Consider the following 16,584-nt stretch of genomic DNA (forward strand, 5'->3'; position numbering starts at 1 on the left):
TCATTTGATGGGACTCTCCGGGTATGCATCGTTGCTTGTTTGACTCTGTTTACCTTTTTCTTTCGTGGCTTTGGCTCGTCGTTTGTCCATTCACAGATTAAATTAGGCTTTAAAATCCTACTGTAATCATATGTGAGTGTTCTATTTGAATACCTATAACGTAATTCATTGAGGACAGAGGTGGATTTTGGTCTCTCCAGGTTTGTCCACTTCTGTATTCAGGATCATGAAAACAGAGTTCGGATATAGTGGTTCCTTGGAAACATACGAGTCAGCAAGATGTCATTTTCGCCTGCTAATAACTTGTCCATCTCTCTTAGTCTTCTATGGCGGCGCCGAATCTAACAGCCGTCGCTTTTAACTGATCTGGAATGGATTTTTCCTGGAAGAAGATGGCTTGGTGCCCTGTTCTTCACAACTTCAGGAAACAGCTTGATGCAATGTCATCTGACAAGCCTATTGTTCTGTGGCATCCATCGTTGTTCTGCCAAGGAACATGATGTCGATTTACTGTTGGATCTCAATTAACAGCCTGCCAATAAATCTTTCAGCCAAGCTCGTGCGAGTGTAAGAAATCAGTGCTCCAATAAATCTCTCCTAGCTTCAACCCTGTCATGAAAACCCCAACACATAATTCATGAAAGATGGCTTTGTTTTGCTGTTTACATTTATACATTGTTTATTTGAAAGAAACTTTTGATTCTTCGTTCATTCAAAGATCCCATTTTTTTTTCCTTGTTATTTTTCTACGAAAATCACCAGAAAACAAATATACAATATTTTTTTTCATATTTTATTAAATAGAAATTATGTGAGTCCAAAGATTCGAGTTCCCAACTCACGTGGTGAGTGGGTCCCGCTCGCCGCATCTGTGGCTCGGTGTCCGAGCCGGGCCTTGCGACTCTGTTCCCACCCACGTTCGTGTACCAGATGTTTCGCTCGGAATCCTTATCCTCTTACGTGGCGAGTTAAAAGTTTGGCATATAGGACTCGCAGATGAGGTGGAATCGGGCCCACACGTCGTAGTGTGTCTTTTAGATCTTCTGCGGAAACAACAGTATTTTTTGGGACACCTACGTAACAGTCTTACGAGAATACCCAGAGATTCTGACCGTCAGATCTCGCATACCAACTCAGATGACCGTTGATTAGGCGTCCGTTTAATCTTAGTTTCTTTTTTCCGGGCGCCCAAGACGATCTCCCAATGCGAATACGCCAACTGTACTCGAGCGTGACGTTGGTATACGTTTATTAATCCGTCACACCACGTATACCGCATGCGCCGTCGTACTCGGTTCTCCGCGGTCCGCCGTTCCCGTCTATCGCGTCCACCCTTTTCTTCCACCTCGCTGCGTCCCTCTCCGTCGCGAGCCCGAAGCCTGAAGCCCTTCTTCCGCTCTTCGCCTCCCCCGCTCCTCAGACACTGTGGCTCTGTTATTTGGGGCTTGTCTCGCTTTCTCCCATGGCGGCGTACGAGAGTGATGGCTGCGGGATCGGGGGCAAGTTCCGGAAGCGCCTCTTCCAGCGGGCCCCCGCGACGCCGTACGATCGGCCCCAGGCGGCGGCATGCCCCGCCCAGCCGCTTCCGGCGGAGCCGCGGGGGAACGGGTGGCTCTCCAGGCTCGTGGACCCCGCGACCCGGATCATCTCCTGGAGCGCATCCCGCATCTTCCCCAACTCCGTCTTCCAGAAGCGGCTTGGCGCCCCTCCTGCCGCGCCGCCAGGTTTGGTCCCTCCTTATTCTTTTGCTCACGTACTTGGTTGTCCCGTTCTTGGAGCTTTCGGTTAGGGCTCTTATTTTCTAGGGTTTTTATTGGGATTTTTTTGTTTCTGGCATTTGCGGTGGCTTGTTTTGATATCGGATCATCAAGATTACTTTTTTCAAGAGTGTGTGTTCGGGGTTCGTATTGTCGTTTTTGTTGAGGTGCCCGATCTCTTGTATCGTGCTTAGACCATGTTGGAACTTTATGTCAATTTTCAAGAAACAAACGTGGAATCTTGGAAGAATTATTCTTTGTTGCATCCATCTGTCATCTAGGATACTCTAGCACCTTAAGTTATCGTAATTAATAGTGTTTTCTCTTTTGTCAGTATGTGATACGTTTCTGCTTGATAAAAAATGTTGCTTTCTTGGATTTCTCGGCAATTGCATGACGTAATTACATCATGCTGATGGATTATCAGAAACCTCTGGTACTTTGTTGTTTTATCCATGTTCAATATTATTTTTTGTTGCATTTGAACACAGCATTTGTTGTTATCATATTTTATTCGCATTTGCTGTATCAATTCTAGCTTCCTAGCTGTGATAATATGACCTTTAGTTAGTGGGTCTCTGAGAAACCCTTTGGCAATATGGGAGTTTAACAAGTTGCAATCTAGTGCCTAGATTTGCTGTCAATACTGAGTATTGAAATTGGAAACTGGGATATTAGTGTTTATTTTAAAATCAAGTTCTGCAATTGTTGCACTAACGAAATTGTAAACCATGAAAAGAAATTAAACTCTGCAAGTTGTTTGTTATATGTTGGTCAAAGCTTCTGAGCTACCAATTCAAATTCATTTCCTTATCAATCACCTGACATGGCCTCAGATAGCTCAGAGTATAGGAAATCTCTTTGACCCAGAGGCTGAATTACACAATCTACCATTGGGTTATCTTGGTTATATCTTACTAGGATTTTAACTTGTTTCATTCAAATACAGCATGCTTAGGCAGAAGTGATAGGCTTAGCAGTTGGTTCACATGTAAGTCCTATCAGTCTCATCAGCCTTTGTTTGACTTGTTCGGACTCTTATAAGGCTGCGCCCATTTAGCATGTGGCTTGGATTCAGAGTAATGCTGTGCTCCACCCACCCATTTTCCTTGTTTTCTCTGCTTCATATTCTTCTTTCTTTCCCTGCTCTACGTATTCAATCACTATTGATTGATTTCTTTGTGATCACTTCTGTACTGTATTTTATGCATCACAATCTCTTGTAGACTTTCCCCTTTATACATTTCATCACATGCTTCCATACTGCAAATAAAGCTCTTCTTACTTATTTCTTCCTGGATGAGCAAATTTATGCATTTTACACCTAAATATGAGCATAGATTAGATACTCCTCACAGAATGTTGTCATTATTATCCAAGCTAAGTCCAATGAAGCAAAACTAGATTGAGAAGGTTTTAGTTTTATGACCGATTATAGGCTGATGTCAGCCCTTTGAAATTGATTCTTGTTTCTGGCAAGGCACAGCTAGAAAAAAGATATACTTGCCTAAAGAATCATAGAGGCTAGTTAGAAAAAAGATATACTTTCTAGTACAATTTAGTTTATCAGAATTTTGATTCTATATAATTCTTATAGATGATATTAACTCATTACAGATTGGTGTTGAACGATGTCTTATCCCCAATGGTAATTGTTTCATTTTTGGAAGAAAGAAAATAATGATAATCAAATTTTCTTTTAATACACATTTATCATTTAGAGAGCCATAGCTATTTTCTGTTAGCTGTTGCACTTCTCCATTAGGCTAGATTTAAAAAATGTTTATGAATTTATTGTCTCATGTAGATGCAATATGCATTTGATGTATTATCCCCTAGGTATGTAATACCGTACCTACCGGTGTTTTGAGGTTGGCTCGGTATGGTACGGTACCGTGTATTGAGCGGTATGCCAGGGCGTACCGAGCGGTACGCCAGGGCGTACCGAGCGATACACCTAATTTAGGTGTAAAACCTTCCGAAAATACCTGAAAAAAAAGAGTTAGGATAGAGTTTTTAAGTTAGAAATAAATATAGTAATAGCATAAGTTTAGCAAAATCAATGTAAATTAGGTAAGAATAGTATCGCATATCTTTTTCGGGCTTTGAAAAATATCTTGTGCAAAGTTCGTATTTCAGTCCATTATGGATTGTCCTTATGTAAACATACCTGTTGATTAGAAAGTTCTTCCTCTTAATCTTCCCAAATTAGCCTCGATTCAATTCACAAATCGTTGTTTTGTAGAGTTTAGGAGAGCACAAATGTGAGAAAAAAAGAGTTTGAGATAGTTTAAGAGAGTATGAGAATGTAATGAAGTGAAATAGGGGAGAAGAAGAGTTTAAATACTATGAGAAAGGGCTCCAACGGTCAATTTGACCGTTGGAGCACTGTATCACTATTACCGAGCGGTTTTAAATATTTGACCATTGGAGCACTGTATTACTGTTACTGAGCGGTTTTAAATATTTCTTTCTTTTACTGTATCACTGTAGCATGTTCCATCCGGTAGCGGACGGTTCGTGTACCGGTATATCATCGGATCGGTATGTACCGCCCGTACCGGACGGTACTATTCGAAATTGCATACCTTGATTATCCCATTGTTTTTTATTGTGACAACTACATTATTCTTGCAGAGGCAAATCAGAGACCAGTGGAGGAAGTCATCAAAGAACCGTCTACTGTAAGCACCAGAAACACTCATACCTTTAGATGTTAATGGAGAATTTTCTAGTCAGTAACCAACATTCTCACTGAATTATTATTTCTGTATAGCTTTTGAGATTGAGCTTAAAGTATGTTTCTGATTAGTTCGAGCATATTCAGCTTTGTTAGGACTTAGGAGTTCCTATGTGTTGAATTCTTAGTTCAACTTATTTTCAGTTTGGTTGGTTCTTAGATTTTCACTATTATATCAGGAAAATGATGTAGAAGTTTTGCTACAAATGAACAGTTTTAGTAAATTTTTGCTGTAATTAGAGAAATAGCTAGAATGTAGTGTATACTAATTTTAATAGAGAAGATATAGAATCTAAAGAGATTGGAGAACATAAAGCAAGCAAAGATAGAGAGAATCAAGGAAGTGAGAAATGAGGAAAGTTGACTCATTTCTCTACAAATCTTTGCAAAAATAGCTAATAGAGAGAAAATTGATTTCATCCACTAGAAATTTAAGCATAAGCTGCACCCTAAAGGGAAAATAAAGGGAGAAAAAATTAAATTTTTTTAGATATGTGCTTGCAGGTTATCATCACTTCATTGTTGGTTCCAAGTCTCTGCAAACATTTTGGATCCAAGTCTTGTCATGAGATTGAATTTTCCATATACATTAAGATGCATGCATATTCTGTGGTCTTGTATCCTTTGTGTATTCCTATAGCTTTATTCTGCTGATTGAAGTCATACACGCATATGCAGTGAAAGTTGCTGCTATTGTGTTGCAGGCTACTAACTGGCAGTTTAATAAAGGACTAACTGTATGTCTCAACTATATGAGGTTTGCACTTAGTATAAGTTTCATCAAGGTTATAAATTTTAGTTCATGATGGCATCCCGGTGATGTTCTGACATTGTGTTTGCTGATCAAATGAATTGGAACTGTTCCATGCTGCCTCTCTGTGCAAAGTTAGCAAATGTTGGCAGACGTAGAGCACAGCTTGTCACACTTAAATCCACAATGCACATGCAGATGAGGGTGTTTTAACTATGTAATTACTTAGTAATATGACTTTTGAGTTTTGCATGTTTCAGATTGCCTGCCGGTTACTAGTGCTCCATATGGTTAGACTTTAGTGGCTACTAGACACTATATTCTATGGTCACTGAATAGCCTGTTCTCGACTTGTGCCCTTCTCTCTTGGCCATCCTTTGAGGGCATCTGCATTAATAGTTTTTTTTTTTTGTGAAATTAAACTTGCTTTTGACTGATTGTTTCCATTTTCCAATAACTAGACACATTTTCTGGATCTATGTTAATAACCAATCTTTTATGCCTTTCAAAAATTTACCTACAGAATTCATTACACGAAGTGCAAGAACATCTTAGTGATGGAAAAAATGCAGTGAATAGTTCCAATGCTGGCAGCGCTCAACATGGAACCAGTTCTCATGTCGATGGAGTTTTTGAACTCGAGCAACTACTGAAGCAGAAAACTTTTACAAGGTAATTGTCTGCAACTTGGGACCATACTATTGAATGTGTAGTCTGTTTTTATTTTGGTGGCTGTAATATAGACAGTTTTTCATGTTGCTGCTGGATACTATGTGAATATTGCAGTTGGACTAGTTCTTATTCGAACCACGTGATATCTCTTACATTGATATCACATCTTTTAGTATCTTATTAATAACTATAAAAGCACAATTGGCCTGATATACTTAATTATCTTATTTGTCGTATATGTTGTTCCTTCTGTTATACTTATTACTAATTTGGCAGGACTGAGTTTGATCACTTGACCCAGTTATTACATTCAAGAATTGTGGAACCAAATGCACGAGAAGTGGCTGTGAATTCTGAGAATATAGAGATAACAAATGTTCGAGGTCAAACTAATAATGCTGTTGAAGTAAATGTATTACAACCAGCATCAAGTTATGAAATAGATATGCCAACTATTCCAGGTGAAGCAAATAAGAAGCAGCAGTGTGCTAATGATGTATCACAACCAATGTCAAGTTTCAATAATAAGGATAAAAGAGTTGCTTCAGAACAAGAAAGAAGAGAGGTATTTTCTGGGTTACATGAAATTGTTACAGTTCCTGCACCTGGCCTGGCTGTAAGATAATGGTCCTTTGCGTTTTTTCTCTTATTAGCAATAAGAACCTTTATTTTAACTGCTGAACCCTTATTATATAAGCAATAGGAACCTGTACTTTTTTAATACTTCTTGCCAAGGATTAAAAGTTTGATCTGAGCCCTGTACCAGTCCTTGGCCAGACCAGTATGAGTTTGGTAAGTACCAGCATACCGACAAATGATATGTTGACATACTGGTTGGAACATACCAATGAGAAAGAGGGAGAGAAGAGGGTGGCAAGGAGAAGGTGAGGAGCAGGGTAGGAGGTAGAGGATGTAGTGGAGGAGAACGAGGCAGAAGAGGATTATCGGATGCAATGTGGCCTGTGGGGAGAATCGCATGCATGCAAGAGAGAGAGAGAGGAGTGTGGGTAAAGTAAAAAAATAAATAGATAGCTGTCACTATAAAAAGTTAAAAAGTAGATTAATTTCAAATTGGATGATCATAATTGCTTGGTCCAGGTGCTGTTTTTTGGTTGGATCAGTAAATATTGGACAGGACAAACTGGTCCGACCAGTTATATGAAAAATTGGTGCGTGCATTATCTTTTGGATCAAATTTACTAGATATCTTGTTGATGTCCTATGGCTAAACTGATTCCTTCTAAAGTATAGATTATAAATATCAAAGACCTTCTTTTGCAGCCTAAAATTGCTAGGTACTTTGTTGCTTCGGTTATTATTTCATTCTCAACTTGTTTGACTTATCAGATTTTGCTCCAATTTTTTTTTTTTTTTGGAAAAGCCAGCCTCTTATGCTTAGACGAGAATAAAGACTTGCTAATTAGTCTTTTAGGATTAATGAGACTTCTATAGTCATTTTTTTACGAGGGGAGGATTGATGATATATCGTTCGATGCACTATACAATTTCAAGTATAATTGCAACCCATATGCATGAAAAGTGCTTCTTGACTTTGACCACGTTTGGATTCTAGATAAATCATTTAATAGGTTAATTGTTTCAGTTTAAGGTAGTTCAGTTCAATTGAATAACTTATTAATTACAAATTTTAGTTTTTATTAAGGACATTAAATATGTTTATTTTCTAATGCATTCCAGAGTACCAAGGAAGAAGCTGCCTCGTCAACAAAAATTAATAAGACACATATGAGTTCTAGGTTTTTTAAATCTTCTGCATCTCTAAGCGTGCAAAATAAATTATTTCGGGACGATAGAGCAATGCCAATTGGAACACCGTATGCAAGGAAACCATCCAATCATTCGTTGGTATTGAGAACTGCAGTCCGCAATTCTGAACCTGTTGAAACTAGACGAAACAGCTTGTTGAGTTCAGGAATTTATGGCAGATCAGCAATATATAAAATGTCTCGTTCTCCATACTTCAAGCCCTGTTCAATGGCTAACTTAGGGGTAAGTGCAGATTTATTTAGTAATTACTACTTCCTTTGGAGAAAATTAAGATTCCCTTTTTTGTTTCCTCCATTGAGGAACGTTGTTTCCCACCTCAGAATATCTTGTATGCTGTTGCTTCAGGGTGACAGATCTTCGCTGGATGACTATGGTTGCCCCTCTATGTCTGAAAACATTACACACTCTGGTGGCAGACAGGTTTGAGCCTTTTACTTTGCAACACCCTTCAATTAATTTGCCTAATAAAGCACTATTATTTAACTAATTTTATAGAGCTCCATGACGGTAAAATATCTATATAGCTGACCCCAAATAATTTGGGCATTGTAGCCAACACGTGCAACATCAATTTGATAAGTGGATAGTGCTCATACAAGCCTAACCTTCATTATCCATTCGTTTGTGTCTTAAACTGTATTTGTTGTTGAATTAGTATGCCTGCATAACACATATAAAACTTGGATTGTAGAGATTATACCTGGGTGGTTTTTGAATATATTATATGAGGGAGGCTTCATTTAGTTATCATGCTCATGAATGATTATGACTTTATTAAATAGAGTAACCACTTATGTTTTGGGACTAGAAATGGCATAGCAAACTTGGTGATATAGAATTCTCTGCATACATCTAGTATGCTCTCATCAGCCAGCATAATATTGAACATACAGCATATTCTGAAGACAACATGAAGAATCCAATTATAGCACAAAACAGTAGTTGAAATCATGAAGATTTAAGGACTACAGAAGAAATAATATCTCTCGATGTGCACCATATGTGCCTTAAAAGAATTTCGTGCAGAAGCACCAGTAGGGGTTGTGGCACAGTAACAGGCCATGCTCACCACCTAATTGGTGGCATCCTTGGGTCATTTCATGTGCAATACTGTGCTTCTTGTTTGGCTTTACAGTATTTCTTCTCTTTTCTCTGTTTGTGGTTCCGTTTATCAAAGCATGCTTAAAGGCCCTTCTCTGCTTACAGTTTTTCCTTGTGCCTTTTTGTTTCTTTCCTTCTTAAGGAAGATATTACAGGCCTGATTTGTAGTGTTACACTTCCTTTCAGGTATCTATAATTATGCTGTTTTCTAGTGTAGCTTTACTGGTGCTTCCCTTTCCTCACTGCTCATAGGATCACATTTTATTACAACCTTTTATTCTTTTCATTTATGTTGATTTCCTTCATATTTCGACCCAGTCCTTGCAATGTCATCTGTCCATTTCTGTCTTACATGCTGCCCCCATTATGTTTCATTAGAAATTCACAGATCACTCACAGTGTATCTTCCACATTGTACATTTCCAGAGGTGTTGGGCTTGCCATGGTTGAAAACTGTATTCTTTAAAATTGCTTTTATGTTCATAATTAATACATGTATATTTGTATGATCAAATATCTATAATGTGGTATGGAACTAGGAGATTAAACTATGTTAAACCTTAATTTAAATGGTTACACATGTAACAATTATTTAGTCCTGTTCAATTTTGGTGTTTCTAACACTAAAATTGGACTTTTTTAGGTTAACATTTTAAATCTAAAGATAGTGATGATATAATTAAGAAAGCCAAATCAAATGGTTTTCCATTCTGTTTAACAGTTTGTCAATTCACTTGCATCCCTACTGAAGAAGTAGAATCTTGACATCAAGCAATAGCTGGTCGTGAGTACTCTCTCCCAAGGGGCCTGCTTCAAGTACCATAAACAGACATATGATGTCAAGAGCCCATGATGGTTATTTGTTGTTGTATGCCAATTCTTTCATAAGGTAGAAATAAAATGCAAATGTGACTGAGGCCGCAGCCCTGATTTTATGGCTTCACATGGATTTTCCTGATTTCATGTGTTATGATACTTATTTTGTATCTTATTCTGTTTTTTTGCATATGTTCGAGTCCAATATGGGATTTTTTTTGTTACCAATTGGCAGACGTTTAAACGAGGGAGATCACTTTTAGAGGATGATATCGGATCATCTGGTCCCACCCGTAGGACACATCAGAAGTCCAACTTGATGTCTCCATTAGCAAGTCCATACTTGTCGCGGGGGAATTCTCTGCCTTCTTCATCAACTCGTGTTGATCAAGGTTCTGTAACTTTAAACCAAAAGCTTCTCCATTTGAATGAACAAGAGAATGACCATAGTGAGTTTCAAACTGTAGAAAATAGTGGGGTTCCTTCTGTTCCACTTCCTCCCCAGTCCAGTGAGATGGCTAGGAAAATTCTACAGCAACCTGATAAACTGGTGACTTCTCCAAAAGGGCAATCCTCTAATCTGAAAATTGACATGGATGAATCACCATTTCTGTTGACTCATAACATGCTTCATGGACAAGCTCTTAAAAGCATGGAGGAAATTGATATGTCTAAGTTTTTGAATGTGCAAAAAAATGGCAGTTTGAAATCTCCCAGTGATTCACACCAAAAAAGTTTTGGAAATACTATTTCTCAGAAGCAAGACAAGTCTGAAGAAAATGGCTCTACCAAGAGTGCTGTTAAAGGGGTTCGATTTGCATCTACAAACTCTGTTCTCGAGAAACCTAATAACGTATCTGGCAGAGAGGCCAAACCTAGTACGACAACTGCTCATTTTGTTGTTTCAGGTGCTGCTACAACTACCTCACAAAAAAAACCATCATTCCAGATGAGTGCACCCGAGGTATGTTATTGCAAGTATCTTCTAAATATAGTTTGTGATTTTGTCTTTCAAATTTATTTGGATGCTCTATGACCAGCAAAATTCAATGCATTTTTCCTTTATTTATCAAGGATCTTGTCGAGTTGGATGATGATAGCGATGATATAAAGGATTCTCCAAGTACAGCTACTATTGTTGGTAATAATAAACCTTTGTTGATATCGAAGTGTGAGATTACACACGAAAAGCCTAAATTGGAGAAATCTATGAAATCTTCCTCTAATAATATTTGTACATCCATGGGGGTATCGGATGGGGATTCCACCAAGATATCCAATGGGCTTGGTATGGAAAAAATGAATGGATTTTTTTTCTCTGCTGCACCTGCTTCAACCATTTCATCTCAAGTACCATTAATGGTTTCTAATTTCACGACATCGCTTATGAAATCAGCCCCACAGTGTGAGGAAACCCCTGCTCCTACATTTAAAGCTGATTTGGTGGAGCTTGCATCTGGATCTGCTTCAACTGCTGCTGGTGCTAGTGGCCTTGGTTTCAGGTTTTTTTTTAGAATTTGAATTTTACTTCATTGTCTTTTGACCTTTCAAATTTTGTTGCCCATCTTCATTTTGAACAAATGAGTGGTACAACAACATGGAGAATATTCTAGTAATACGTAAATTTTCTCTTCATATCAGTTTACATCATCCTCTGAAAGTTTGCCAACTCGCAACAAATGCGACTGATGATGACATTTGATACATTCCTTATGGTTGGTCGTTTATTTTCCATACTCTGAAACCTATTCTTTCTAAATCCTTCGATCCATGTTTAAAACACAGTATAATTATATAATTACTTATATAATTGAAGATAGATTAGCTTCATTCTATTGCTACGGTGAATCATACACTTAAAACAGTAAGGAACGTTAGATGACTAACTGTTTGAGGTTTAGGTAGAGGTAGTTCATTCAGAATAATTGGTTCTTGTGGAAGGTTTTAGAAGGGTTGTTGACAAGAAAAGAGAAAATTTGGGCATAAAGTTAATGCTATTGCAAGGAACATGATGTTTTATGGGTTTGCAGGTAGTTTTTGTAAAAAGGGTTTGCTTTTAAGCAACTGAAAAGTGGAGTCTGGAATTCTCAAATGCTATAATTAAACAGTGAAAACTTCATGCAGACAGTGTCTTGGGATCTGGAATTTTAGTAGTAGCATAAAGATTTGAAGCATTAGTCAGCCCTTTAAAATAATTATAGGCAATGCAGAGAACTTCTTGTCCTGAGTCGAAACATAAAATTTCTGTAGAATTTTCTTTTTGTTGTTTTGTTGTATTTTGTATTGTTGGAACTTGGAATCATTATAGTTTTATTCAATAAGATGATGCTTTTATCTCAGATGCCAGGAGTGATGTCATTATCTTTGTTGTAATGTTTTAATATTCTAATTAATGCACTCTTGTAGCTTTAACAAAAAATTTCTCAGTGGTGAGCACTTGTTTCATTCATGGTTGTAGTTCTTGTATGCCTGTAGGGAAAAGACCTATATTGTGCTTTCGTTGTGCATGAAGTTGATTGTCCTTATTTGCAGTCATTCAATTCTTACTTTGAAAACTTGATATGATGAAATCTGATCTGTGGATGTAGTATTTTTCAGCATGTATAATCATGTTATAATTATATATCCCCAAATATGTATATATATTTCTTATATGAAGGAATCTTGCAAAGTTCTTATCTTATAATTCTGAGTACTTGATTGGTATTGTAGTAATGCCCCGACAGCAACTGTATTAGAAGGCTCAAAAGGTGAAGTTGTCCAAACTTCAAAATGTGGGGACCTATTCAATGCATTTGGGAATGCTGCATTGCCGGCCTTATATGTTTTTGGAGCTTTTAGGACATCTGAACTAAATGATGGCATCACTTCATCCACTGCCATATCTTCAGCTCTTGTTGCTCCGTCCATGACATTGGGTGCTTCATTCGCACCAGGTTTCTCCACCAGCACCAGCATGGCACCTAATTCTTCAGCTACCATCTCATCTGATGCACCTATATTTTCCACAATCCCCTCCTTCCAGTTTGGTGCTAGTGGCTCTTTTGGTGCTTCTAATGCAGTAACTTCATCAACAGAAAAATCTGAGTCTACCAATTTGGTGGGAGAGTCTGTCAAGTCATCTGGTTTCAGTGTAAGCAGCTCTGCTCCTCTACTAGGTACATCTGCTGCATTTTCAAGCACCAGAAGCAACAGCTCAGCCGTTCTGACACCATCAATATTCGCAAGCACGAGCAATAGCTCCTCTGCTCTGCCAGCGCCAGCATTATTTAGTACAGCCACTGGTGGTTCTTCTGCTATGTCATTGTCGTCAGGTTTCTCCACAAGCACCAGCATGGCACCTAGTTCTGCAGCTACCATCTCATCTGCTGCACCTATACTTTCCACAATCCCCTCGTTCCAGTTTGGTGCTAGTGGCTCTTTTGGTGGTGCTAGCACAGTAACTTCATCAACAGAAAAATCTGATTCTACCAATTTGGTGGGAGAGCCTGTCAAGTCATCTGCTTTCAGTGTAAGCAGCTCTGCTCCTCTAGGTACATCTGCGGCATTATCAAACACCAGAAGCAACAGCTCAGCTGTTCTGACACCATCAATATTTGCAAGCACAAGCAATAGCTCCTCTGCTCTGCCAGCGCCAGCATTATTTAGTACAGCCACTGGTTCTTCTGCTGTGTCAATGTTGCCAGGTTTCTCAACTTCATCCAATGGATTCAGTGGTTTTGGTTCATCACCACAATCTGGTGGTGCCAATTCATTGTTTTCAAGTAACAGTTCTCAGAACTTGACAGTGTTTGGCACAACAGCAGAATCTAGTTTCAGCACTCGGCCAGCACAGTCTGGAACTGGGATGTCACATGCTTTGCCAATATCATCATCTAATACCTTCGGTTCATCAATTCCTACGACAACGTTTGGTCTAAGTGGCACTTCCTCATCTGGTTCTGCAAGCTCATCATTTGGTTTCTCAACGCCTGGTTTGGAGCCTCTTGGTTCAAGTTCTGGCTTCTCTTTCCCTACTGCTACTGGGTCATCTTCCAGTTCTGGCAGTAGTAGTACCGTTCCACCGGCAAATAGTTTTGTTTCAAGTACTGGGTTGTCCACCATTTCAACTTTAAGTGCTGGCGGCGGCAGCAGCTCCCATGTATGGTCTACGCCTTTTGTTTCAAGTGGCTTTTCCTTTGCAGCAAGTGCTATTTCATCAGCAAATTCCAGTGGAAATTTATCCCTTGTAGCAGGTACAGGCACTAGCCTGTTCAAGTCCACTTCACATTCAGCCCAGTCATCACCTTCTGGCTCCATTTTTGCCTCAACCACTTTTTCACCTGCTACAGGTCTTCCATTTGGGTCAGCTCCCTCTTCAGGGAGTTCACCTTTCATGTTTGGTTCATCATCAGGGTCAGTTTCTTCATTCACTTCAGTTGGAAGCACAACTTCACTGATTTCTCTTGTGCAGCCTGTGTTTGGAGCACCAAATCAGACAAGTGGTTTGAATTCAGGTTCACCTGGAAATGACCAGATGAATGTTGAGGATAGTATGGCTGATGATTCTGTCCAGTCTTCGGTTCTTCCGGCAGTGAAATTTGGACAACCAACAAATACACCTGCATCTCCTAACTTTGTGTTCGGTTCCCCAGCTACTCCTGGTGGGACAACAACCTTTCAGTTTGGCAGCCAGCAGAATAATTTTATGCCTCAAAGCCCATCTCCATTTCAACCAGCTGGAAATTTAGAGTTTGCTGCAGGAGGAAGCTTCTCTTTGGGAAGTAGTGGTGGTGGTGACACGTCTGGTCGAAGGACAGTGAAAGTAAGACGAGATAAGCATCGGAAAAGGTAGGGGAGGATTCGAGTTGATCGAGATGCATTTGCGGCACTAGCTTGATGGCTTTTGTTTATTATTTGATGGCAAAGGATTTTGATGTCAAAAGGTAAGTGTTATTTGTCTCAGATCAAAGTGCATGGTCTCTGGAGTCTGGGCGAATGTTCTCCAGAATGTAAGTGTACTTTCCCTGTCATTTTAGATTTCAGCTTGCACTCAAAAGTTTTACTTTCACCTCCAAGTATTTTAGGGTTTTCCAGCCTCCTTCAGCCTATATCATTGCACTTTTGGTTTCTTTATAAACCGTATGAAGGACTATTGCACTTTGGCTTTGGTGTCAAGTATCGACATCCATTGTTGGTATGCTTGTACTTCATACTTGTATTGTGGAGCTCATAACACCATTCTTAATGCAATCTCTATCACATATCAGCGATCATCGCATGTGAGAACTTAAAGTTTGATGCATGTTTTCTCTTTTGACACCATTCTGTGATTATTATAGAACAAATGCTGCCATTTTTCCTCAAATTGTTCACATGGTCCACTGCCTCTGTCATCACAACCAGCCAGTACCAAACAAAAGCAAACAAAGATGGCTTTCTTTCTACAAGGAATCGCCAAATCAACTGATCTTGAACTTCTAAGATTCATAAAAATTTTCTGTTGCATATCCTGGAAGTTATAGAAGGAACTCAAGTGATCTAGTTTTCTGATCTGGGTTTTGGTTTATCACTAAATTTTAGTGTATTTTAATAATATTTAGTGTATGAATGGTTCCTAAACACTCCAAGCAGATTTAACCGTTGCTGTTTGATTAGTTTTTAGTTTGTTTTCTGAACCTTAGGGGGAATGAACTAACAACTGGATTGTTATGTCTAACTCACAAAGCCTGTCATATACAGATGGGATATTAATCGGATTCTCTTATCGGCACCAGACTATTAGACAATTATGTAATTTCAATTTGAAAAAGAGGTTTTTTTATTTCACATTCATCTAGACCTGTTCTGTGGATAGTAGTCAAGCATTTTTTCATGTTCATCTATCTTCTTTTTTTTGTCTACTTTCTTAATTGGGCTGATGCTGATTGGCTTGTGAACGATTGCACACTTTGATGAGGTAGTTGTCAGGGCTTGAATTTTTTGACATTAAAAATGCTGGTTTTGAGTGACATTGTTTGCTGATTTATGAAACTGTAGTCTTTACTCTATAGTGTAACAACTGCAGAAAGTGGGGTTGTATTATGTATTTCCTCATCATCATAGCAAGAATTGTTAATCTTAGATCTGTCATTGTTCTGTTCCGTGGACCTGAAGAATGATGTCTCTGAGGAACTGTGCTGCTGCATCAGGATCAGTCAGTTTGATGAGATGTCTGCAACCTAGTTTTTTTGCTTTAGAAGATCTGTGTGGTTGATTTCTGTTTGCTTTAGCGAAGCTACATGTGTCTGCTGGAGTCAGCTGTTGCAATCACAAGTCGGAAGAGTTCTTTGACAAATTGCACTTTGAACCAGTTTATAAAGGGTTGATGACCATGTTCAGGTTCCTAGTTCCAAATTTAAGAGAAATTGGCCAAGTTTCAAGTTTCTTTGCCATCTAAAAAGCTGATATTGCAACTCTCGACACTATTCATTGCATGTCATCCCGATATAAGGACCTGAAAACTGATTTCTAATGATGGCAATTGCTCCTGATACAAGATGTGTTGATGTATTATGCCCTAACGTAACCTGATCTTTTTCCTGAGGTCTTGTATGGCTCTAAAGTCAGAAAAGCTGTTCTACTCGTCGCATCATGTTGGTGGTTTTCATTTTACGAAGTTTTTGATAGTATGTTGGAACAACAACAGTTTCAAGTGAGAAATGAAGGCAATATTGCAAGAATGTCAAGTGTGCAAAGCTGTAATCAATCATGTTCCAGACACGGAGGTAATCAATGGAATGCTGGCTAGAAGATGGTGGGCTTTGTTTTAACTTGGTACAAGAGAGCATCCATATCTGGTGATCTGTTATATGGTGTTGTTTTTTCTGCTTTCAACATATGTAACAGATAGTTTGCTGGAAATGGTGTTTAGATTCTGGAATGCTGTGTTCTTTCTAGCTATTAATGTTTCATTTTTTGCTTTGCTTTGTTCTCATTGT

At 38.7% G+C, this 16,584-nt stretch overlaps 1 protein-coding gene across 1 annotated transcript; it reads left to right on the top strand.

The window, feature by feature from the left end:
- The first annotated feature begins 1,283 nt into the window (after positions 1–1,283).
- Positions 1,284–16,580, top strand: LOC135633463 (nuclear pore complex protein NUP1-like). The gene is made up of 10 exons (XM_065142917.1): positions 1,284–1,724; positions 4,395–4,441; positions 5,772–5,920; positions 6,197–6,536; positions 7,619–7,930; positions 8,054–8,128; positions 9,861–10,589; positions 10,700–11,127; positions 12,338–13,860; positions 13,957–16,580. Exons 1-10 carry the CDS (start codon positions 1,463–1,465, stop codon positions 14,457–14,459), a joined length of 4,368 nt encoding a protein of 1,455 aa, XP_064998989.1. The 5' UTR covers positions 1,284–1,462; the 3' UTR covers positions 14,460–16,580.
- Positions 16,581–16,584: the final 4 nt, after the last annotated feature.

Source organism: Musa acuminata, chromosome BXJ3-3 (assembly GCF_036884655.1).
Source record: "Musa acuminata AAA Group cultivar baxijiao chromosome BXJ3-3, Cavendish_Baxijiao_AAA, whole genome shotgun sequence".
Taxonomy (NCBI): domain Eukaryota; kingdom Viridiplantae; phylum Streptophyta; class Magnoliopsida; order Zingiberales; family Musaceae; genus Musa; species Musa acuminata.

Excerpts from the sequence above, each read along its gene's own strand:
- LOC135633463 (XM_065142917.1), top strand. The coding sequence starts at position 1,463 with ATGGCGGCGTACGAGAGTGATGGCTGCGGGATCGGGGGCAAGTTCCGG. Across the intron at positions 10,590-10,699 it reads TCCAGATGAGTGCACCCGAG|GATCTTGTCGAGTTGGATGA; the intron begins GTATGTTATTGC and ends TTATTTATCAAG. Across the intron at positions 11,128-12,337 it reads GCTAGTGGCCTTGGTTTCAG|TAATGCCCCGACAGCAACTG; the intron begins GTTTTTTTTTAG and ends TTGGTATTGTAG.